Genomic DNA, 24058 nt, shown 5'->3' with positions numbered 1-24058 from the left:
CTGCTTTGCTCGCTTAACAATATTACAAGTACGTCTCCTGTCTCTGTGAGCAGTAGCTCCGGGAAGACATCTAACAAGGCCACTATTGTCCAGCTCCACACCTCTTATGATGGAATCCCCCAACAACAACTGCTTTCTATTATGCCTTACCACAGTCTCCAAGCCTGTCTCCACAGCACCACTACCCTCGTTGCCTAAGCCTGTCTCCACAACACCACTACCCTCGGTGCCTGAGCCTGTCTCCACAACACCACTACCCTCGGTGCCTGAGCCTGTCTCCACAACACCACTACCCTCGGTGCCTGAGCCTGTCTCCACAACACCACTACCCTCGGTGCCTGAGCCTGTCTCCACAACACCACTACCCTCGGTGCCTGAGCCTGTCTCCACAACACCACTACCCTCGGTGCCTGAGCCTGTCTCCACAACACCACTACCCTCGGTGCCTGAGCCTGTCTCCACAACACCACTACCCTCGGTGCCTGAGCCTGTCTCCACAACACCACTACCCTCGGTGCCTGAGCCTGTCTCCACAACACCACTACCCTCGGTGCCTGAGCCTGTCTCCACAACACCACTACCCTCGGTGCCTGAGCCTGTCTCCACAACACCACTACCCTCGGTGCCTGAGCCTGTCTCCACAACACCACTACCCTCGGTGCCTGAGCCTGTCTCCACAACACCACTACCCTCGGTGCCTGAGCCTGTCTCCACAACACCACTACCCTCGGTGCCTGAGCCTGTCTCCACAACACCACTACCCTCGGTGCCTGAGCCTGTCTCCACAACACCACTACCCTCGGTGCCTGAGCCTGTCTCCACAACACCACTACCCTCAGTACCTGAGCCTGTCTCCACAACACCACTACCCTCAGTACCTGAGCCTGTCTCCACAACACCACTACCCTCAGTACCTGAGCCTGTCTCCACAACACCACTACCCTCAGAACCTGAGCCTGTCTCCACAACACCACTACACTCGGTGCCTGAGCCTGTCTCCATAACACTCTGAAAGTGTAAAAAATGAATTATGTAGAGCAACAGACTGTGCATTATGCCTTTTATCAACACCGCTAAGTCTACCAGATCCTACAGTTATCCATCTGCCATTCCTAGTATGTCTCTGCGGCAGTGGCTTTGCAGCAGTTCCAGCCTGAGTTTGTTTACCAGATAATTTACAAATCTCAGACTTCAAAAATACAATCTCCTGCCGCAAGATAGAGAACTGTCTACAGATTAGACAACAACCAAATCTCCAAAAAGTGGAACGTAAATCAAACAAATCTTAAATTTTTTATTTTGTTGTCCTCCTGAATACCTCAGATTACCTCCAGAATATCTCTAGGCACACACTGTGAAGCAGAACCAACCAAGCTATATTAGCACAGCTAATGACAACAACCCTTATATAATAGGAACACAATTTCTAAATAAAATTAGATCCTAAAAAAATATATCAATTGAATATTTATTTACAGTGTGTGTATAATGAATGCAGTGTGTGTGTGTATGAATGCAGCGTGTGCGTATGAGTGCAGCGTGTGTGTATGAATGCAGCGTGTGTGTATGAATGCAGTGTGTGTGTATGAGTGCCGTGTGTGTGTATGAGTGCAGTGTGTGTATGAGTGCAGTGTGTGTGTATGAGTGCAGTGTGTATGAGTGCAGTGTGTGTATGTGTATGAGTGCAGTGTGTGTATGTGTATGAGTGCAGTGTGTGTATGTATGAATGCAGTGTGTGTATGTATGAATGCAGTGTGTGTATGAGTGCAGTGTGTGTGTATGAGTGCAGTGTGTGTGTATGAGTGCAGTGTGTGTGTATGAGTGCAGTGTGTGTGTATGAGTGCAGTGTGTGTGTATGAGTGCAGTGTGTGTGTATGAGTGCAGTGTGTGTATGTGTGTGTTGCAGAGCCTTGGTGGGGGGGTGGGCAATTTTATTACTTTTTTAATTATTTTAATTATTTTTTCTTATTATTATTTTTAATTTAATTTAATTATTATTATTTTATTATTATTTTATTTTTTTTCGTCCCCCCCTCCCTGCTTGATACATGGCAGGGAGGGGGGCTCTTCTTCCCTGGTGGTCCAGTGGCATTGGCAGTTCAGTGGGGGAGAGAGGGGGGCTGTCAGAGCTGTAACTTACCTCTACTGCAGCTCCTGTCAGCTCTCTCCTCCTCCGCGCCGTCCGGTCAGCTCTTCTGTCAGCTCCCACTACACTGGGAGCTGACCGAGGTGCTGAACGGACGGCGCGGAGGAGGAGAGAGCTGACAGGAGCTGCAGGAGAGGTAAGTTACAGCTCTGACAGCCCCCACAGCCCCTGTCTGTATTATGGCAATGTAAATTGCCATAATACAGACAATTGACTCGAGTATAAGCCGAGTTGGGGTTTTTCAGCACAAAAAATGTGCTGAAAAACTCGGCTTTTACTCGAGTATATACGGTAACTCTCCAAAGAGTGTGCATAATATGTCCAGCTTAGAAAAAGTAATTCAAAATAAATTCATTTATGTATCTTGATTTATGGAGTACATGATATGTGTAGGATTTCAGCTTATTTTGAAAGCTACAATTTTAGAAGTTGGTATATTTGTCTTGTAGGTTTAGTAGCCATCACAGAAAAGAAAATTGCCTCACAAACGTATATATTTATATAAAGTAGACATCACAGGCTATTTGCCGAAGGTTATTTTGACACGTTTTACGTAGCCATTTCATTGCCAATCTCTGCTAAATATTGGAGTAAAATTGTGTTTTGTCTCTATTTTGGCATATACACATATAACAAGGTTTTTGTAATGTGTGTTTCGTAAAGCTGGTGTGTGCTATTCGCCCATATTGTGTTCAGCTACATCTGCTGTGTATAACGATACCCCCAGTGTATGCCTTTGGCACTATTCTATGAAGCTACAGTGCCATATAAGAGACAAGGCTATTTTTTTTCTGTAGTTAGAATTTTCATAGATGGATATGATGGGCCTATGTCTCATTGTGGGGTATTATAGCAGTGTGACTGTTCAAATAACCCCACAAAGGGCTTTCATTTGATAAAGCAGACAACTGTTGGGTATCTTAAATGGCGTATATTGTGCCTTAACTTGTCACCATTTTTTCACCAATTTATGTCAATGTTTGTGATGAGGGGAAAATAGATGGCACTTTTACATATATGTTGCATTTTTGCCGAGTATTTCTTACACTTTATATGTACCACTGGCATAAAATCTCACAAATTATGCTCAATTACATCTCAGTAGAACAATATGTATGCCCAATGTATGACCTAGACACTATTTTGTGAAGTTACAGAGCTGTAAAAGAGATGTGACAAGTTCAGGTTTTTAAAGGGACACTATAGTCACCTGAACAACTTTAGCTTAATGAAGCAGTTTTGGTGTATATAACATGCCCCTGCAGCCTCACTGCTCAATCCTCTGCCATTTAGGAGTTAAATCCCTTTGTTTATGAACCCTAGTCACACCTCCCTGCATGTGACTTGCACAGCCTTCCATAAACACTTCCTGTAAAGAGAGCCCTATTTATGCTTTCTTTATTGCAAGTTCTGTTTTCTTATCCCCTGCTATGTTAATAGCTTGCTAGACCCTGCAAGGGCCTCCTGTATGTGATTAAAGTTAAATTTAGAGATTGCGATACAATTATTTAAGGTAAATTACATCTGTTTGAAAGTGAAACCAGTTTTTTTTTCATGCAGGCTCTGTCAATCATAGCCAGGGGAGGTGTGGCTAGGGCTGCATAAACAGAAACAAAGTGATTTAACTCCTAAATGGCAGAGAATTGAGCAGTGAAATTGCAGGGGAATGATCTATACACTAAAACTGCTTTATTTAGCTAAAGTAATTTAGGTGACTGTAGTGTTCCTTTAAGTGTGAATTTTCATGGAGGGTTTTGATGCGTCCGTGTCCCACTTTGGAGCACTTGAGCAGACTACGTATTCTAGCTACACCATAAAGGCACACCATTTCTTAAAGAACACATCCCAGGGTATTTCAAAAAGCATATTTTGAACCTTAGCGTGGGATAATTTTTCCTCTAGCTTGTACCAAGTGTAGTGGTAATAAGCATTTTTTCTGCCTTTTTGACTCACAAAGTGAGTTTGCGCAGTATATTTTTCAAATCTTATGTGTGCTACAGCTGTATAATACTTCATATGTTACTCAGCTATGTCGTCTGAGTACAATAATACCCCCGTATGTACATTTGCCTGGTATATGTTGATGTTGAAAGGGCACCTTTGAGACGCAGCCATTGAGTTTTGTTTTCTAATTTTGAAGTTTTACACGTATTCCTGACCCTGTAGTGTTTAACCCCTTAAGGACACAGCTTCAGAAGCTTGTCTTACACTTAAGGACACAAGCCATTTTTGCGTTTTTTGCCCTTGTGTTCGAACGCAATTTGCATCTCTGTCATTTATTGCACCAACACATATTATATATTGTTTTTTTAGAGGGCAAACAGGGCTTTAATTTGAGGTCTCATATACATAGAAACATAATCTCATTAATTATAAAACAATGCCAAAAAATAAATAAATAATAATTTCACCGTTTTGGCAATAATAGCGTGTGCATAATATGTCCAGCTTAGAAAAAGTAATTACAAATAAATTCATTTATGTGTCTTGATTTATAGAGTACATCATATGTATTTTGAAAGTTACCGGTCTCAAAATACAAGGACAAATACAATTTCAATTTGCAACAATTTTAGAGGTTGGTATGTTTGTTTATCTTGTAGGTTTAGTATCCATCACAGAAAAAAAAATTGCCACACAAACATATATTTTTATATAAAGTAGACATCACAGGCTATTTACCTAAGGTTAGTTTGACACTTTTTGTGTAGCCATTTCATCGCCAATCTGTGCTAAATATTGGAGTAAAATTGTGTTTTTTTTACTATTTTGGCATATTGTCATGGCACTGCCGTGTACTAACCTGCCCCATGGCGTCCGAGTCACCCTCGCGGCAGAGTCGCGGTACTCGCCGCTACTTGAGGCCCCCCTCCCGGGTCTGCGGTGGCTGCTTCTGTCCCTCTCACCGCCGAGGTCCGCAGAGAGCACGCTGTCGCGGTAAGATGGCGGCCGCCATGCGGCCCGGCATTCTGCACAGGGAGGAGGAGGAGAGCTGCAGATCCATGAGGTCAGGGACTATGGTGTAAAACAAGATGGCGCCGAGTCCCTGACCTCTTTATATAGCTCCTGTGTGCTCCACCTACTGGTGGGAGGTGGACGGTCATGTGATCCCAGCCAGCTATTTAAACCCAGCACACCTTCCAGTCAGTGCTTGGTTATTTTGCTTGTCTCTATATATCTGCCTATTGCCCTGATTTTCAGCCTATGTTCCTGATCCTTGATTCTCCGGTTGATTACTCCTGCTTCCTGACCTGACTCTGGATTGATCTACTATTTCTGCCTGCTGTCTGACATTTGCCAGGTATATGTGGATGTTGAAAGAGCATTCCTGGCTAATCATGGCAGCATCACTTATGGGTAGCTCCTCCCTTAGCAGTCACAGGACAGGAATTAATTAGATTAATTAATTAGACTGATAGGTATAAAGAGTCCCTCCTCCCCTTACACCACAGTCTTTTTTCCTGTCCTTAGCAAGTTCTACAGGACTTTTTACTTTTTATGGCCACCTTCCTGCGTTTGTCGTGGGTTCGTTCCAAATGAAGTTCAGCCTCTCTTCATTTGAAGGCCCCAGTAAACAGCCTGCATGAGCAGGACTAACTGGGTCAGGTTCCGTGTAAGTACTGAACTGCTGCGTGGGATTTAGGTGTTCTGAGGGAGACACTGGTTTTCTATTTGTCTGATGGGGTTGGTCTTCCTTAAAAATTCCCCTTGTTATCAGCTTGCCCCTCTTAATTGGGGTCCAAAATCCCCCCCCCCCGCACCTATTTCTGGCAGTTCTTTGAATCCATACTATGGGGCCCTGGAGTGGTCCTACCTGTGGTTTGGTATGTTGTCCGGTTCCCTGTGGGGTCTCCTGGATTTGTGGCTATGCCTTCTGGCCCATGGGGCTATTCCCCGACTGCCTGGGGCTTCCTGGGGGTTCGGGCGTCGCAGGCTGGGACACAGTTTGCGTTCCAGCAGACAGGCTGGTGCTCGCGGCCGGATCCGGCGAACCCGGAAGTGAATTTCCTTGGCCGCGAGCGTTTGGAACGCACGGCGTGCGTTCCAGCGGTCTGCGCATGCGCGGACCGGATGGTTTCCCCGGCTCTATTTAACCTGGCAGATTCTGACAGTCTGATTGTGCGCTGCATCAGCTGTTCGAGCGATCTCGTTCCTGGCTCCCCTGCAGTTCGCTCTTTGCTGTTTCTTGGCTGCCTGGAGGAATTTTGTGTCATTATAAGGTAGGATTCCTGATAATTCCTGTTTAAGGTTTGAGTGTTTATTTATTTTGTTTCTCTCTCTGCTGGTCAGTCTGCTCTGACCTTTTGGTTAGGTATTGTGTGTTGAATTTCCCTTTGGTTCTCCTTTGTAGTATGGATTCCCCCTCTGCCTCTGCAAGATCCCTCTCTAGAAAACATAGGTGAGCCATTCAATTTTTCTATTGGGGGGGGTTGTTAAAAAGAGTGCCATACTAAGCCTGTAATATATGTCATATATGGCTTTATTTCAGCCCCAGCAAGCATCTGGATTCCCCAGCGAGGAAATCAAGGGAAAAGTCCAATAAATGCATTAATTGCTCATCGCCTGCTCCACCTGGAAGGAACCTCTGCAGGGAATGCTTGTCGGAGGCGGCTAATGTCCCCAGTAAGACTTCACCGCAGGATGACCTTAAGCTCTGGATTTCCCGTGCAATTGCTGAGGGCTTTAAGTCTACCACGGGATGTGGTGGCCCTCCTAAGAGACGCAGAGCGGAACCTCAGTCTTCCAGCTCTGAGGAGGATACGGACCTGTGGGAGGTCTCTGATGAGGGGGAGGAGGAGGCTGACTATGCCTCCAGGTCTCTAGACTCTAAATCTGTAGATCGGCTTATTACCCTCCTCAGAGACACTCTTAGCCTCACGGAAGAAAAGTCTGAATTGAGAGAGGCTGACAGGTTTTTTGAGGACTTGAAACCTAATAGACCAACGTTCCCAGTGCATTCCTCTATAAAGGACATGATCCTTCAGGAGTGGAATAAGCCGGAGAGGAAGTCCACCTTGAAAAACAAATTCACAAGGACTTATCCTTATTCTACCATGGACTGCTGCCTTTGGAATTCGGTTCCCAAGGTTGATGCCGCAGTGATCCATATGGCTAAAAAGACCACGCTTCCTATAGACTCCATGGCATACTTAAGAGAACCTATGGAAAAGCGTATGGATGGTGACCTAATTAAAGCCTATCTGGCGCTAGGCTCCGCCCTTCATCCGGCAGTGGCGCTGACCACTCTCTCCAGGGCCTTACGAGTTTGGCTCGCTAATTTGGAGGAAGATATTGATCAAGGTGTCCGTAGAGAACATCTCCTGGGAAGTCTCAAGGATTTGAGCCTTGCTACTGAATTTTGCTCTGAAGCCTCCCTGGACATCACTCGCATGATTGCCAAAGGTATGGCCCTATCGGTGGCCTCCAGAAGGGCCTTATGGCTTCATTCCTGGGGGGCGGACTATGCCTCCAAAGCGTCCTTGTGTGGTCTACCGTTCCAAGGGGACCTCCTGTTTGGTAAGATCCTGGAGGATGCCATTCAGAAAGCGGCTGATGGGAAAAAAGCGTTTCTTCCACAAGTCAGCAGAAAGGGTTTTTCCTCCTCCTGGAAAACCAGGCGATTTAAGGATCGGTCCTTTCGGGACAGTAGAAGCTACAAGCCCGGAAGGGAGTATTCCAGGAACTCTTCGTGGAAGTCCTTCTCTCACTCCTCTTCCAATAAGGCTTCCAAAGGTAGAGGTGCCAGGACCTCCGGGAAGACCTTCTGAAGGTCCTCGGGCCCATCCGGGTACGGTGGGTGGAAGACTGCAGTTCTTTTACCCGGTGTGGGCCGCAAATGTCACAGACGAGTGGGTCACCTCAATCATAAAAGAAGGCTACAGGATAGAATTTTCCTCTCGTCCACGTGCTGCCCATTTCAGAAAATCAAAAGTGTCAGAAGGTGTCAAACGAAGGGCCATGAGGACTTGCATTTCCACTCTGTTGGGACTGAAGGTGTTGGAGGAAGTCCCTACTCACGAAAGGTTCCAGGGGATGTATTCCACTGTGTTTTTGGCCCCAAAGCCCCAGGGAAAGTGGCGTCTCATCCTGAACCTGAAAGGAGTGAACGCCTTTCTAGACGTAAGGACATTCAAAATGGAATCCTTACAGACTATCCTAAAGTGCGTAAAACCAGGAGATTGGATGACCTCCATAGACTTAAAAGACGCCTACTACCAAATCCCTGTAAACAGCAATCACATGCAGTTCCTTCGGTTCTGGGCTTTAGGAAGACATTTCCAGTTCTGAGGGCTTCCGTTTGGCCTCAGCTTAGCGCCAAGGACTTTCTCGAAGGTCCGTGTCTCTCTGATTGCCGTCATAAGAATGAGAGGTATCGAGATATTCCATTACCTGGACGACATACTCATCATAGGGCCTTCACAAGAAATAGTGGAGCATCATACATTAATGGCAATGAACATCCTGCAAGATCACGGGTGGCTTCTCAACATAGAAAAAAGCTCCCTGATTCCATCTCAGACCATCGTGTTCCTCGGAGCGGTGATAAATACCATTTCTGCCCGTGTGTTTTTGTCTCCAGAGAGGGTCATGAGGATACAAGACAAAGTCAAGAAGCTCCAGGTTCTCGAAAGGGCCTCGGCAAGGGAAGTCATGAGTCTCCTGGGTTCTTTGACGTCTACGATAGGTTTGGTGAAGTGGGCCCAATGGAAGTTTCGCCCTGTACAGAGTTGTTTTTCTTCGCCAGTTCGACAGAGAAAAAACGGATTGGGATCAGAAAATTTCTCTGCCACTGCCAGTAAGAAGAGAGTTGGACTGGTGGAGGAACGGGAAGAACCTAGCAAAGGGTTTTCCCTTGGAAGAGCCTCCGTGGACCGTTATTACGACGGATGCCAGTTCTTCTGGTTGGGGTGCCCACCTCGATTCCTCATGGACTCAGGGGTGGTGGACTCGAGAAGAAAGTCGGCTCCACTCGAACCTAAGAGAACTGCGATCCGTTTCCAAGGCCATTCAGGTGTTCCTTCCGAAGATCAGGAATTCCTGGGTGTTGATCAAGACGGACAACCGAGCGGTGGCCTCTTATGTAAACAACCAGGGAGGCACAAGGAGCAAGCGGCTCTTAAAAGAGCTAGCTCCTCTAATGGTGATGGCCATGACCTATCTCCAGGGACTGAAGGCTATCTATCTCCCAGGCTCGGAGAACGTAGCGGCGGATTTTCTCAGCAGATCAGAAATTCTCCCGGGAGAATGGAAACTTCACCAGTCAGTTTTTGCTTGGATCACCCGTCGGTGGAGCATGCCCCAGATCGACCTGATGGCCTCGTTCAGGAATCGCCAGGTGGAGAATTACTACTCCCTCCACCCAGAGAGTCAGGCACTGGGCCAGGATGCTCTATCTCTTCCTTGGTCGTTCGATCTGGGGTATGCGTTCCCTCCCCTACCCATGATACCCAGGTTCCTGAGAAAAGTTTGGGCAGAAGGAAAGATGGTTATTGCCGTGATCCCGATTTGGCCTCGAAGGCCGTGGTTTCCCCTACTGTCAACGTTGAGCCAGGAACAGCCTCGGCCCCTGCCTGTTCTGAAGGATCCCATCCTCATCCGGAACGCCTCAAATTGGGGGTGTGGGTCTTGAAAAAGAGAGACTTCAACAATTAGGCCTTTCAGAAGCAGTGGTCAATACCCTCTTACACTCAAGGAAGGCTTCTACGTCCTCATGCTACCATAGAATCTGGGATGTGTTTCAGGAATGGGCTTCGGCCAAGCGAGTTGACTTCATACGCCCTCACAACACTGAAATCTTGGAGTTCCTGCAAGAAGGTCTGGATAAGGGTCTTAGCATCAGCACTCTTAAAGTTCAGTCTTCGGCCCTGTCAGCTTTGTGCAACACCTCTTGGTCATCAGACCCATTGATCTCCAGGTTCTTCAAGGCAGCTTTCAGGTTGAGACCGCCTTCGAGATCCACTACCCCTCCTTGGGACCTTCCGCTTGTTCTCGACTACCTGACTGAGGATCTATTCGTTCCTCTTGAGAATTTGGATGCTGTCCTCCTAACTTACAAAACATTGTTCTTAGTAGCAATTACTTCCGCTAGGAGAATTTCAGAGATCAAGGCCTTCTCCACCCTGCCTTCTTGTCTACAATTCTACCACAATAGGGTGTGCCTGAAACCTAATCCAGCGTTTCTGCCTAAAGTGGTCTCTCGTTTCCATCTCTCTCAAGAGGTGGTCCTGCCATCCTTCTACCCCAATCCTTCTTCGCCAGAGGAGATCAAGTGGCAACGTTTGGATGTCATGAACTGCCGGTCTATGTACCTTGAACGTTCTGCTCCTTACAGGAAAACTCACCAGCTTTTCGTTTTGCCTTCAGGGGCCAGGAGAGGTGAGGCAGCCTCTCTATCTACGTTGAAGCGTTGGATTGCTCTTGTAATCAGAAAGGCATATCTCAAAAATGATCGCTCTCCTCCACTGAAGTTAAAGGCTCATTCGACCAGGGCATTGTCGACTTCATGGGCTAATTGGGCAGAGGTTCCATACGATTACATTTGCAAGGCAGCCACCTGGTCTTCCCCGATGACGTTCATGAAACACTACAAACTAGACGTGGATACTCCTTCCACCTCATTTGGGAAGAGTGTCTTGTCTACGGTTTCTTTGTCTCGTTGATATTAAATTCAGTCATAGCATAATAATTTGTTCTGTGTATTTTATCGTGATTTTATTCCCACCCTATTTTCTGTGAGCTTGGGTATTACCCATAAGTGATGCTGCCATGATTAGCCAGGAATAGAGAAAATTTATGCCAAACTTACCGTAATTTTCTTTTCCTGGCTATTTCTCATGGCAGCATCAGGGTTCCCGCCCATTTTTTATTTTCAGCTTTATAATTGGACTGTGGTGTAAGGGGAGGAGGGACTCTTTATACCTATCAGTCTAATTAATCTAATTAATCTAATTAATTCCTGTCCTGTGACTGCTAAGGGAGGAGCTACCCATAAGTGATGCTGCCATGATTAGCCAGGAAAAGAAAATTACGGTAAGTTTGGCATAAATTTTCTCTATTTTGAGACGCAGCCATTGAAGTTTAACGCGGTGTCCTGGTTTCATTTCGGAGTAGTTTAGCTGGTTGGTTATTCAAACTTCCCCACAAACACATACTATTTATTAAAGAATACACCCCGGGGTAATTCAAAAGGCATATTTTGAACCTTAGCGTGGGATCATTTTTTCTCTAGTTTGTTTTTCAGGTGTAGTGGTAATGAGCATTTTTGTAAATGTATTTTTTTACTTATTAAATTATTTAAACTTTTTGTTTACAGATTTAACATTTTTATAAACTTGTTTTCACCATTAACCCCTAACTGGTAGTAAGCAGCACTAACAGTAAATTCCCCAATTTCCCATAACTCCCACCCACCCAAGCTAGCAAAATATGTCATTTTAAAGTATTTAAATTAATTAAATAAATTGAACCTGAGGGTTAAAAAAAAAAAAAAAAAAAATCTGATCACAGTATAAAACTGATCTGTATTTTGATCACTGTAGGTAGTGATCAACTGGCAGGGAAGTTGGCATGGGTTCATTTTTATTAGGACTGGGTAAAGGGGGGTGGGACCTGTTTTACTTTTTTTTTTTAAACATTTTTAAAACTTTTTTTTTTTAAACATTTTTAAAACTTTTTTTTTTCTCCTACCCCTAGCTTGCCAAACACCAAATTTCCAGATTCCCCACTAACTTCCACCCACCCCAGCTAGCTAAATATATCATTTTAATATATTTAAATTAATAAAATAAAATTAACCCATGACGGTTACAAAAAATAAAAGTTGACCCTCGGGGGTTATAATAAAAAAAATCAATAAAAAAGAAAAAAAAAAAAATCAGATGACCGTAAAATGTAGTCCCTGCCAATTGATCACTGTAGTCAGTGATCAATTGGCAGGGAAGGGGTTAATTTTATTAAAGCAAGGGAAAGGGGGGTGGGATTTTACTTTAACTTTTTTTTTTTTACTTTTTACAGAGAGAAGCAGATCACTGCTGATCCGTCTCCCTGCACTTCAAACAGAACGCAGAAGAGCAGGGAGGCGTTTTGTGAGTCCCTGCAGCACATGTGCTTGCTCTGACAGCCTATCAGAGCGATCACTGCTGCAGGGACAGCGCGATCAGGTGCTCCCGGTCTGCCTCGAATACAGACTCAGACCGAAGGAGCGTTAACCCCGCGATCGCGGCGATCTGGGGTTAACTTTAGCGCATGACGGACCAGGACAATCACCCGGCGTTAACTGATTGCCCGGCATGACGGATCGGGTTTGTCATTCATCATGAAGGGTACAAGGTTTGAGCCAGTTGTACACGTTGTGATCAAAACAAAAAACGTAAACAAAAACTGGAACTTGCGCTATATGTCTGTTCAACCGTAATTCACCGCTGTCACATTAAGTGCACCCACACTTATTATATATCATTTTGTTCAGGAGAAACAGGGCTTTAATTTATCAATAACTATTCATATATGGAACATAATTTATTATGAATAAAATAAAAAAAAAAATGTGAGAAAATGAGATTTTTTTCAAATTTTTATTTCCGTCTGCCATTTTAGCTGTGAATGTCATAATACTGTTAGATTTTACTGCAAAAAATGCACATATTTGGAATCAGCGATGTCTCACGAGTACAACAGTACCCCATTAACAGGTTTTATGGTGTTTTGGAAAGTTACAGGGTCAAATATAGAACGTTCCATTTTCAAATAGAAATTTGCCAGATTAGTAATGTTACCTTTGAGACGGTGTGGTAGGCCAGGAATGAGAATTACCCCCATAATGGCATACCATTTGAAAAAGTAGACAACCCAAGGTATTGAACGTGGGGTATGTTTAGTATTTTTTAGTAGCCACTTAGTCACAAACACTGGCCGAAGTTAGCGTTCATAATTGTTTTTGTGTGAAAAACAAATATTTGGCCAGTGTTTGTGACTAAGTGGCTACTAAGAAAGACTGGACATACCCCACTTGCAATACCTCGGGTTGTCTACTTTTGCAAATGGTATGCCATCATGGGGGTAATTCTTATTCCTGTGCTACCATACGCTCTCAAAGACAACAGAACTAATCTGGCAAATTTCAATGTCAAAAAAATGAAATGCAAGCCTTATATGTGACTCTCTAACTTTCCAAAACACCATAAAACCTGTACATGGGGGGTACTGTTATTCTCGTGAGACTTCACTAAACACAAATATTAGTGTTTTAAAACAGTAAAACATATTACAACAATAATATAGTCCATAACAGTGCCGTTCGTTTGTAAAAAATGCAAAAAACGTCACTTTTACTTAAAATATCATCGTTGTAATACAATTTACCAGTTTGAAACACTAATATATGAGTTCAGCGAAGTCTCCTGAGTAAAACAGTACCCCCATGTACAGGTTTTATGTTGTCTTGGAGAGTTACAGGGTCAAATATAGTGCTTGCGAATTAAATTCTCTGCACTTTCTCCCTGTGTTGTCAGGCATGTCAATCAAAGTTTAATTAATCAAATCACATCATTATGTTTAAAGATTACTTAAATATACATGTAGAATTTTAATATATATGCATTTATAGGTATTTAAATTCTACGTGTATACTAATGTAATCTTTTATGTAATTATATGTGTATATATATATATATATATATATATTTTTGCGGTTATTTGTATTTTATATATAGATAGATATATATAGAATGTCATTCTAAGTGTATTTTGTTACCAATATATATACCGTATTTATCGGCGTATAACACACACCTCATTTTAAGAAGGAAATTCCAGGAAATTTCCCCCCCCTCATCCCATAGTGTTCCCCACCCCCTCCCATAGTATTCTCCACCCCCTCCCATAGTATTCTCCACCCCCTCATCCCATAGTGTTCCCCCCCCTTTCCCTAATTTCCCCCCCCCCCTCCCTCCCATAGTGTCCCCCCCCCCCCCTCCCTCCCATAGTGTCCCCCCCCCCCTCCCATAGTGTCCCCTAGTGCACTTTCCCTCCCCTTGTCCCATAATTACTTACCTGTCTTGAAGCGTGGGCCGGCTTCACAGCGCGCACCGCGGTACTGGAACTTCAATTTCAGGTTCCGGTTTCCGGCGGGACTGAAAGGAAGTGTGCACACTTCCTTTCAGTCCCGCCGGAAACCGGAACCTGAAATTGAAGTTCCAGTACCGCGGAGCGCGCTGAACACCGGCCCACGCTTCAAGACAGGTAAGTAAATATGGTATATCGGCGTATAACACGCACACATCATTTCCCCCCTATTTTCAGGGTATATAATTTATATTACATTTTGTTTCAATATTTTATTTATATTTTATTTATTATTTTAATTATACATACATATATATATATAATATATATGTAACGTCATTCTAAGTGTATTTTAAAACTAATATATATACTTTTATTAGTATTACAATACACTTTGTATGACGTTACATATATATACACATAATATATATATAAAAATACTTTTAATTTATTTTTACACATCTATTTTTACACATTTTTGGCAGATCCATAGCCAGCTATAGGGGGCGGAGCGATCACATGGCCCCCGGGGGCCTCATTTGCCATGGGAGGGCTGCCTGGGCTGTCAGGCAGCCCTCCAGAAGAGGATCGCGGCGGAGGTGAGTACCTCCTGGCTCCTGGAGCAGAAAGCCGTTACGGCGTTCCATGCCGCCGCAACGGCTTTAAAGCCCATTTAAAGCGCGACGGCATGGAACGCCGTAACGGCGTTAAGGGGTTAATACACCTTTTTCATATTAAGTGCACCCACACTTATTATATATAATTTTGTTCAGGGGAAACAGGGCTTTCATTTCACATGGCCTATTCATATATGAAACATAAGTAATTGTGAATAAAATTTAAAAGTGTGAGAAAGATCTTTAAAAAAACAAACAAAAAAAAAAACACTATGGGACAGGGGTGGGGGGAGAAGAACACTGTATGGGACGAGGGTGGGGGGAGAAGAACACTGTATGGGACTGGGGAGGAGGGGAGAAGAACACTGTATGGGACGGGGGAGGAGGGGAGAAGAACACTGTATGGGACGGGGGAGGAGGGGAGAAGAACACTGTATGGGACGGGGGAGGAGGGGAGAAGAACACTGTATGGGACGGGGGAGGAGGGGAGAAGAACACTGTATGCGACGGGGGAGGAGGGGGATGAAGAACACTGTATGCGACGGGGGAGGAGGGGAGAAGAACACTGTATGCGACGGGGGAGAAGAACACTGTATGGGACGGGGAGGAGGGGAGAAGAACACTGTATGGGACGGGGGAGGTGGGGGAAAGAAGACTATGGGACGGGGGAGGTGGGGGAAAGAAGACTATGGGACGGGGGAGGTGGGGGAAAGAAGACTATGGGACGGGGGAGGTGGGGGAAAGAAAACTATGGGACGGGGGAGGTGGGGGAAAGAAGACTATGGGACGGGGGAGGTGGGGGAAAGAAGACTATGGGACGGGGGAGGTGGGGGAAAGAAGACTATGGGACGGGGGAGGTGGGGGAAAGAAGACTATGGGACGGGGGAGGTGGGGGAAAGAAGACTATGGGACGGGGGAGGTGGGGGAAAGAAGACTATGGGACGGGGGAGGTGGGGGAAAGAAGACTATGGGACGGGGGAGGTGGGGGAAAGAAGACTATGGGACGGGGGAGGTGGGGGAAAGAAGACTATGGGACGGGGGAGGTGGGGGAAAGAAGACTATGGGACGGGGGAGGTGGGGGATAGAAGACTATAAAAAGAGAGGAAGGGGAGAGGAACACTAGAGGGGGGAGGAAAATAAAGTAGGGGGGACCACTAAAAGAGAAGGGAAGTTTTTCATATTAGATTAAATTCATTAAAACGTCTAATATTAAAATTATAGGAAAAAAAACTTTTTAAAAATCATTTGGGGAAAAAGTTATTTTCAGTTTTCGGCCAAGAGCATCCTGAAGTTTCGGTTTCGGCCCAGAATTTTTGTTTCGGTGCATCCCTAGCAATAAGTAAGATCCCTCTGTGTAGCTGGTATAATTTATACATTGCTGTGATAAATAAACTGAATGTTAAGAGAAGTACTCCCCGTTTACTCACATTTTAATATCCAGGGACCCGTTCTCCTTGTTGTCCATGCTCTGTGTAACCATGGGGCTGCTGGACGAATCCCCGGCTTCCACTAATACACAACGAGACAGAAATAGGACAGTCACACATCATATTAAACCGCCAGCCAGCGCGGTAATGGTTAAACCATACAGGTAAAGGGAATCAACGGTAATGACATGATAGTCCACTAAAAACAAAATGTATTTATCAGTTGGAACTTTAAAGAGATTCATCCTGAGGCCCTCTTCCTGGTGTCTAAAAATAGTCAATACTTCATTTCCTGAATCATTCTTAATTTCCTGAATCCTCCTGAATGAGGTATTCAGGAGGATAAATTAAAAGTTAAGATTTGTTTGATTTAAATTATTCGCCTTATTGGAATGGCAGACTTAGTTCAGTGTAATAGTTGCTATGCATTTGTTTCACGTTCCACTTTTTGGAGGTTTGGTTGTTGTCTAATCTGTAGACAGTTCTCTATCTTGCGGCAGGAGATTGTATTTCTGAAGTCTGAGATTTGTAAATTATCTGGTAAACAAACTCAGACTGGAACTGCTGCAAAGCCACTGCCGCAGAGACATACTAGGAATGGCAAATGGATCACTGTAGGATCTGGTAGACTTAGAGTTGTGGATAAAAGGCATATTGCACAGTCTGTTGCTCTACATAATTCATTTTCGGCACTTTCAGAGTGTAATGGTGTTGTGGAGAGAGGCACTGAGGCTAGTGGTGTTGTGCAGAGAGGCACTGAGGCTAGTGGTGTTGTGCAGAGAGGCACGGAGGCTAGTGGTGTTGTGCAGAGAGGCACGGAGGCTAGTGGTGTTGTGCAGAGAGGCACGGAGGCTAGTGGTGTTGTGCAGAGAGGCACGGAGGCTAGTGGTGTTGTGCAGAGAGGCACTGAGGCTAGTGGTGTTGTGCAGAGAGGCACTGAGGCTAGTGGTGTTGTGCAGAGAGGCACTGAGGCTAGTGGTGTTGTGCAGAGAGGCACTGAGGCTAGTGGTGTTGTGCAGAGAGGCACTGAGGCTAGTGGTGTTGTGCAGAGAGGCACTGAGGCTAGTGGTGTTGTGCAGAGAGGCACTGAGGCTAGTGGTGTTGTGCAGAGAGGCACTGAGGCTAGTGGTGTTGTGCAGAGAGGCACTGAGGCTAGTGGTGTTGTGCAGAGAGGCACTGAGGCTAGTGGTGTTGTGCAGAGAGGCACTGAGGCTAGTGGTGTTGTGCAGAGAGGCACTGAGGCTAGTGGTGTTGTGCAGAGAGGCACTGAGGCTAGTGGTGTTGTGCAGAGAGGCACTGAGGCTAGTGGTGTTGTGCAGAGAGGCACTGAGGCTAGTGGTGTTGTGCAGAGAGGCACTGAGGCTAGTGGTGTTGTGCAGAGAGGCACTGAGGCTAGTGGTGTTGTGCAGAGAGGCACTGAGGCTAGTGGTGTTGTGCAGAGAGGCACTGAGGCTAGTGGTGTTGTGCAGAGAGGCACTGAGGCTAGTGGTGTTGTGCAGAGAGGCACTGAGGCTAGTGGTGTTGTGCAGAGAGGCACTGAGGCTAGTGGTGTTGTGCAGAGAGGCACTGAGGCTAGTGGTGTTGTGCAGAGAGGCACTGAGGCTAGTGGTGTTGTGCAGAGAGGCACTGAGGCTAGTGGTGTTGTGCAGAGAGGCACTGAGGCTAGTGGTGTTGTGCAGAGAGGCACTGAGGCTAGTGGTGTTGTGCAGAGAGGCACTGAGGCTAGTGGTGTTGTGCAGAGAGGCACTGAGGCTAGTGGTGTTGTGCAGAGAGGCACTGAGGCTAGTGGTGTTGTGCAGAGAGGCACTGAGGCTAGTGGTGTTGTGCAGAGAGGCACTGAGGCTAGTGGTGTTGTGCAGAGAGGCACTGAGGCTAGTGGTGTTGTGCAGAGAGGCACTGAGGCTAGTGGTGTTGTGCAGAGAGGCACGGAGGCTAGTGGTGTTGTGCAGAGAGGCACTGAGGCTAGTGGTGTTGTGCAGAGAGGCACTGAGGCTAGTGGTGTTGTGCAGAGAGGCACTGAGGCTAGTGGTGTTGTGCAGAGAGGCACTGAGGCTAGTGGTGTTGTGCAGAGAGGCACTGAGGCTAGTGGTGTTGTGCAGAGAGGCACTGAGGCTAGTGGTGTTGTGCAGAGAGGCACTGAGGCTAGTGGTGTTGTGCAGAGAGGCACTGAGGCTAGTGGTGTTGTGCAGAGAGGCACTGAGGCTAGTGGTGTTGTGCAGAGAGGCACTGAGGCTAGTGGTGTTGTGCAGAGAGGCACTGAGGCTAGTGGTGTTGTGCAGAGAGGCACTGAGGCTAGTGGTGTTGTGCAGAGAGGCACTGAGGCTAGTGGTGTTGTGCAGAGAGGCACTGAGGCTAGTGGTGTTGTGCAGAGAGGCACTGAGGCTAGTGGTGTTGTGCAGAGAGGCACTGAGGCTAGTGGTGTTGTGCAGAGAGGCACTGAGGCTAGTGGTGTTGTGCAGAGAGGCACTGAGGCTAGTGGTGTTGTGCAGAGAGGCACTGAGGCTAGTGGTGTTGTGCAGAGAGGCACTGAGGCTAGTGGTGTTGTGCAGAGAGGCACTGAGGCTAGTGGTGTTGTGCAGAGAGGCACTGAGGCTAGTGGTGTTGTGCAGAGAGGCACTGAGGCTAGGGGTGTTGTGCAGAGAGGCACTGAGGCTAGTGGTGTTGTGCAGAGAGGCACTGAGGCTAGTGGTGTTGTGCAGAGAGGCACTGAGGCTAGTGGTGTTGTGGAGAGAGGCTTGGAGACTATGGTGAGGCCCAATAGAAAGCAGTTGTTGTTGGGGGATTCCATCATAAGAGGTGTGGAGATGGACAATGGTGGTCTTGTGAGGTGTCTTCCCGGAGCTACTGCTCACAGATACAGGAGACGTACATGTAATATTGTTAAGCGAGCAAAGCAGGAAGGGGAATTGGATGTACTTGTCCATCTAGGGACAAATGACTTGGCTTGCAATGAGGTTTCAGAGGTTAAGGAAGTTTTTAGTGTTTTTTCCAATGATATACGGCAGGTTGCTTCCACACTGTCATTCTCTGAAGTTCTGCCTGTGCATAACACTCAGAACGACAGGCGGATGCGTATTAGGCACTTTAACTTGTGGCTTGGTGGTGTCGGGAGCAAGGATTTGGCTTTATTTCTCATGGTAGCTCTGTTTGGAATGGAAATAAACTGTACAAAAAAGATGGTTTGCATCTTTCTCAAAAGGGAACAAATGTTCTCAGTGAGCAGTTCAGAGGTTTTGCTAGGATGTATTTAAACTAGGAGGGGGGGGCAAAAGGGTGATAAAGGGTGGCACTGTATGTAAGGATAGCATAAAATCTAGCCTAATAAAAGTTAGTGAGACGAACATAGAGTCCGTGTGGGTTACGTTAGAATTTGGTAATCACACAGTAACTCGTGTAGGTGTGATTTATAGGCCCCCAGGACAAATTGAAGAGTTAGATAATCTACTAGTTGAGGAAATAGCTAAAATGACAATGAAGGGGGAAGTTATCATCATGGGTGACTTTAATCTTCCTGATGTGAATTGGAAAACAAAAATAGCTGGCTGTGTCAGGAGCACACATATTCTAAACTCCCTACTGGGATTGTCTCTAAAACAAGTCGTTGAGGAGCCAACTCGTAAAGAGGCTATACTAGATTTAGTGTTAACAAATGGAGATTTGGTATACGATATAACTGTAGGTGAAAGTTTAGGATCCAGTGATCATCAATCAGTGTGGTTTAATATAAGAACAGTGACTGAGTCACACCACACAAAAACAAAAAAGTTTTAGACTTTAGAAAAACAGACTTTTCTAAAATTAGAATATGTGTAAAGGAGTCATTATCAGACTGGAGCAATTTAAATGGCGTCCAAGAGAAATGGGATTATTTAAAAGTTGCACTACTGAAGGCAACAGAAAATTGCATTAGGCTTGTCAATAAAAGCAAAACATTCAAGAAACCACTGTGGTACTCCTCAGATGTGGCCAAAAAAATAAAAAACAAAAAGTTAGCATTTAGTAATTATAAAAAAAAAAACCAGAGTGAGGAAGACAGAATGATCTATAAGATTAGGCAGAAAGAGGCTAAGCAAGTTATAAGAGCTTCCAAATCACACACAGAAGAGAAAATAGCACAGTCAGTAAAAAAGGGGGACAAAACCTTTTTTAGATACATAAATGAGAAAAGAAAAGTAAAACAAGGATTAGTTAGATTAAAAACAAAAGAAGGAAGGTATGTAGAAGAGGATAAAGGTCTAGCTGACTGCCTCAATGAATATTTTTGTTCGGTATTTACAGATGAAAATGAAGGAGAGGGACCTCAGTTAAGAAAAAAGGATAAATGAGTTATTTATTACACGTGAGTTTACAGAGGAAGAGGTTCTATTTCAACTGTCAAAAGTAAAGACAAATAAGTCAATGGGACCTGATGGAATACACCCAAAGCTATTAAAAGAGCTTGGTGGTGTACTAGCAAAACCATTAACAAATTTATTTAACCAATCATTGATAACAGGAGTAGTCCGAGAAGATTGGAAGTTAGCGAATGTTGTGCCCATTCACAAGAAAGGTAATAGGGAGGAGTCGGGCAACTACAGGCCAGTAAGCCTTACTTCATTATTGGGGAAAGTGATGGAAACCATGTTAAAGGATAGGATTGTTGAACATCTTAAAACACATGGATTTCAAGATCAGAGACAACATGGGTTTACTTCAGGGAGATCATGCCAAACTAATCTTATTGATTTTTTTTGATTGGGTAACTAAAATTATAGATCAGGGTGGTGCAGTAGAATGGGTGAGGCAGTGGCTGAGTGACAGGCAACAGAGGGTTGTAGTCAATGGAGTATATTCGAAGCTTGGGCTTGTCACCAGTGGGGTACCTCAGGGATCTGTACTTGGACCCATTCTCTTTAATATTTTTATTAGTGATATTGCAGAAGGTCTTGATGGTAAGGTATGTATTTTTGCTGATGATACTAAGATGTGTAACAGGGTTGATGTTCCAGGAGGGATAAGCCAAATGGCTAATGATTTAGGTAAACTAGAAAAATGGTCAGAGTTGTGGCAACTGACATTTAATGTGGATAAGTGCAAGATAATGCATCTTGGACGTAAAAACCCAAGTGCAGAGTACAGAATATTTGATAGAGTCCTAACCTCAACATCTGAGGAAAGGGATTTAGGGGTGATTATTTCTGATGACTTAAAGGTAGGCAGACAATGTAATAGAGCAGCAGGAAATGCTAGCAGAATGCTGGGTTGTATAGGGAGAGGTATTAGGAGTAGAAAGAGGGAAGTGCTCATGCCATTGTACAGAACACTCGTGAGACCTCACTTGGAGTATTGTACGCAGTACTGGAGACCGTATCTTCAGAAGTATACTTTAGAGAGAGTTCAGAGAAGAGCTACTAAACTGGTTCATGGATTGCAGGATAAAACTTACCAGGAAAGGTTAAAGGATCTTAACATGTATAGCTTGGAGGAAAGATGAGACAGGGGGGATATGATAGAAACATTTAAATACATAAAGGGAATCAACACAGTAAAGGAGGAGACTATATTTAAAAGAAGAAAAACTACCACAACAAGAGGACATAGTCTTAAATTAGAGGGACAAAGGTTTAAAAATAATATCCGGAAGTATTACTTTACTGAGAGGGTAGTAGATGCATGGAATAGCCTTCCAGCTGAAGTGGTAGAGGTTAACACAGTTAAGGAGTTTAGGCATGCGTGGGATAGGCATAAGGCTATCCTAACTATAAGATAAGGCCAGGGACTAATGAAAGTATTTAGAAAATTGGGCAGACTAGATGGGCCGAATGGTTCTTATCTGCCGTCACATTCTATGTTTCTATTCATAGACAAACTCAAAGCTCTGGAAAGACCCAGAACGTTAATATTTTACCCCATTACAGGGCAGATTGTTCCTGCGGTCACTGCTTTAGTGGGGTGCAGGGTACAAAGTCCTTAACTTCAAACAGAAAGAAATCAAGATGCCCTCCTTGCCATTGCTGTCAGACCCAGGCTCAGTCTTTTATAATACATTATACTGGGGGGACACGTTCACTATCAGCTCCCTGACATTCTGCCAGACCCAGGCTCAGTCTTTTATAATTGATTATACTGGGGGGACATGTTCGCTATCTGCAGCCTGACATTTCCACACATAACAAAAAGCATCATCAGGTAGAGAGCCCCCCATGTGACGCCAACCTCGGATTATTGGGCAGCATGAAAGGGGCGCAGTATGCAGGGAGACAGAAAAATAGGAACACACAGACCAAGCGTCTCAGATTAATGGGTGACAATTTAAAGGGACAGAGAGAATCATGGCTTTATACCGGTGTAGCAGGACCTGGGTAACCCGGCTGGTTATTCCCTTTATTAATAATAGGTCAGAACCATTTCCCCCCAGTAACTGGATGACACACAGTTCCCGGGTACAACCTATTACGATCTTTATTTGGGCACACAGCTTTTTATGCACAGACCTCCACAGGGGGTCTCCATCCAACACAATCGACACACATGAAAACACAATACATACAGGGAGCTTTGGGGCTCGGTGGCCCGGGGTGGGAAGGGGTTACAGGGTTGAAACGTATATCACTAAATAGCCCCGAGTCCCATCTGGGATCCCTGCAAAAGTGGGGCGATGTCATTGTGATGGACCGCTGGGACTCTGACCGAGTACCTCTGCCAATCGATGCTCCTAGCGCTTGCCGAGGACTCCGAGCACTCCAACCGACATCATCAGCACTGCATACCCCCCTTCCAGCGATGCAGCTGCGCCGGGGTCGCCGTCTCTCACCCACCCTGGATCCACGACCAGGATCCAGCTCCCAGTGGGTGAACCTCTCCTAAATCCAGAGAGCGTAGCAGGAACAAATCAAGCTCTTAGAAGAGCTTACTCTGGGGAGTAAGTGATTATAGCAATCCCCAGAGTGTAGATATCCCTTCCCCCAAGCATGAGTCAAGGCTTCAAGAAAGGTGCAAGTAGGTCTGGTTTATTGAGGGCTACCTGCCCGGTATGTATGCAAGTGTCCACCAGGTGGACACTCCCCTAGGGGACCTGATGGAACAATGGGACACATATTGGATATTAGCCAATCACAGACAATACAAACAAAACACTCCCACAGTGACATCACAATCCCTCCTCTCTATCCTGGAGATAATTGGGAAGTAATCAAATATCTCCCAGGACATAGGCAAGACTCCATTAACCACATGGTTACAAAAAGACATAAAATTAAACAATGTTACAATTACCGTATATACTCGAGTATAAGTTGACCCGAATAGAAGTCGAGACCCCTAATTTTAACCCAAAAAACTGGGAAAACGTATTGACTCGAGTATAAGACTAGGGTGGGAAATGCAGCAACTACTGGCAAATTTCTGAATAAAATTAGATCCCCCCAAAATTATATTAATTGAAAATTTATTTACAGTGTGTATATAATGAATGCAGTGTGTGTATGTGTGTGTGTGTGTGTATGAATGCTGTGTGTGTGTGTGTATAATTTGTTGTTGTTGTGTGTGTTCCACCCCTTGCATGGGGAAAGTATAAAGCCGAGAGTGGCCAATAAAGTTGTTGTTGTACCCCTGGGAACTGTGTGTCGTCCAGGAAAATGGGTCTCTTCATTTTGCATTAGCTGAGGTAACAAGTCGGGTTACCCTCGGCCCGTTACATTTTATATACTGTTCCCACATGAGATCATACAATGTATAAAGCAGAATCACATGTTTCTGTCACCTAAGTTCTCCCCCAACATACACCAATTTGAGGAGGACTGAATTTATAAGGCAACTGTCTGGGA

General features: G+C 45.0%; 1 protein-coding gene across 1 annotated transcript in view; it reads right to left on the bottom strand.

Moving 5' to 3' along the window:
- Positions 1-24058, bottom strand: part of SAMD13 (sterile alpha motif domain containing 13) — a 49328-nt gene that overhangs the window by 14513 nt on the left and 10757 nt on the right. Inside the window, exon 2 of the mRNA XM_063427138.1 lies at positions 16254-16335. Coding sequence (XP_063283208.1) covers positions 16254-16306 — 53 coding nt within the window. The 5' untranslated portion in view covers positions 16307-16335. The remainder of the gene's footprint in view (positions 1-16253; positions 16336-24058) is intronic.

This window comes from Pelobates fuscus, chromosome 7 (assembly GCF_036172605.1).
Source record: "Pelobates fuscus isolate aPelFus1 chromosome 7, aPelFus1.pri, whole genome shotgun sequence".
Classification (NCBI taxonomy): Eukaryota; Metazoa; Chordata; class Amphibia; order Anura; family Pelobatidae; genus Pelobates; species Pelobates fuscus.
The sequence above is the reverse complement of the archived record's forward strand: the minus strand, read 5'-3'. Positions and strand labels throughout refer to the sequence as shown.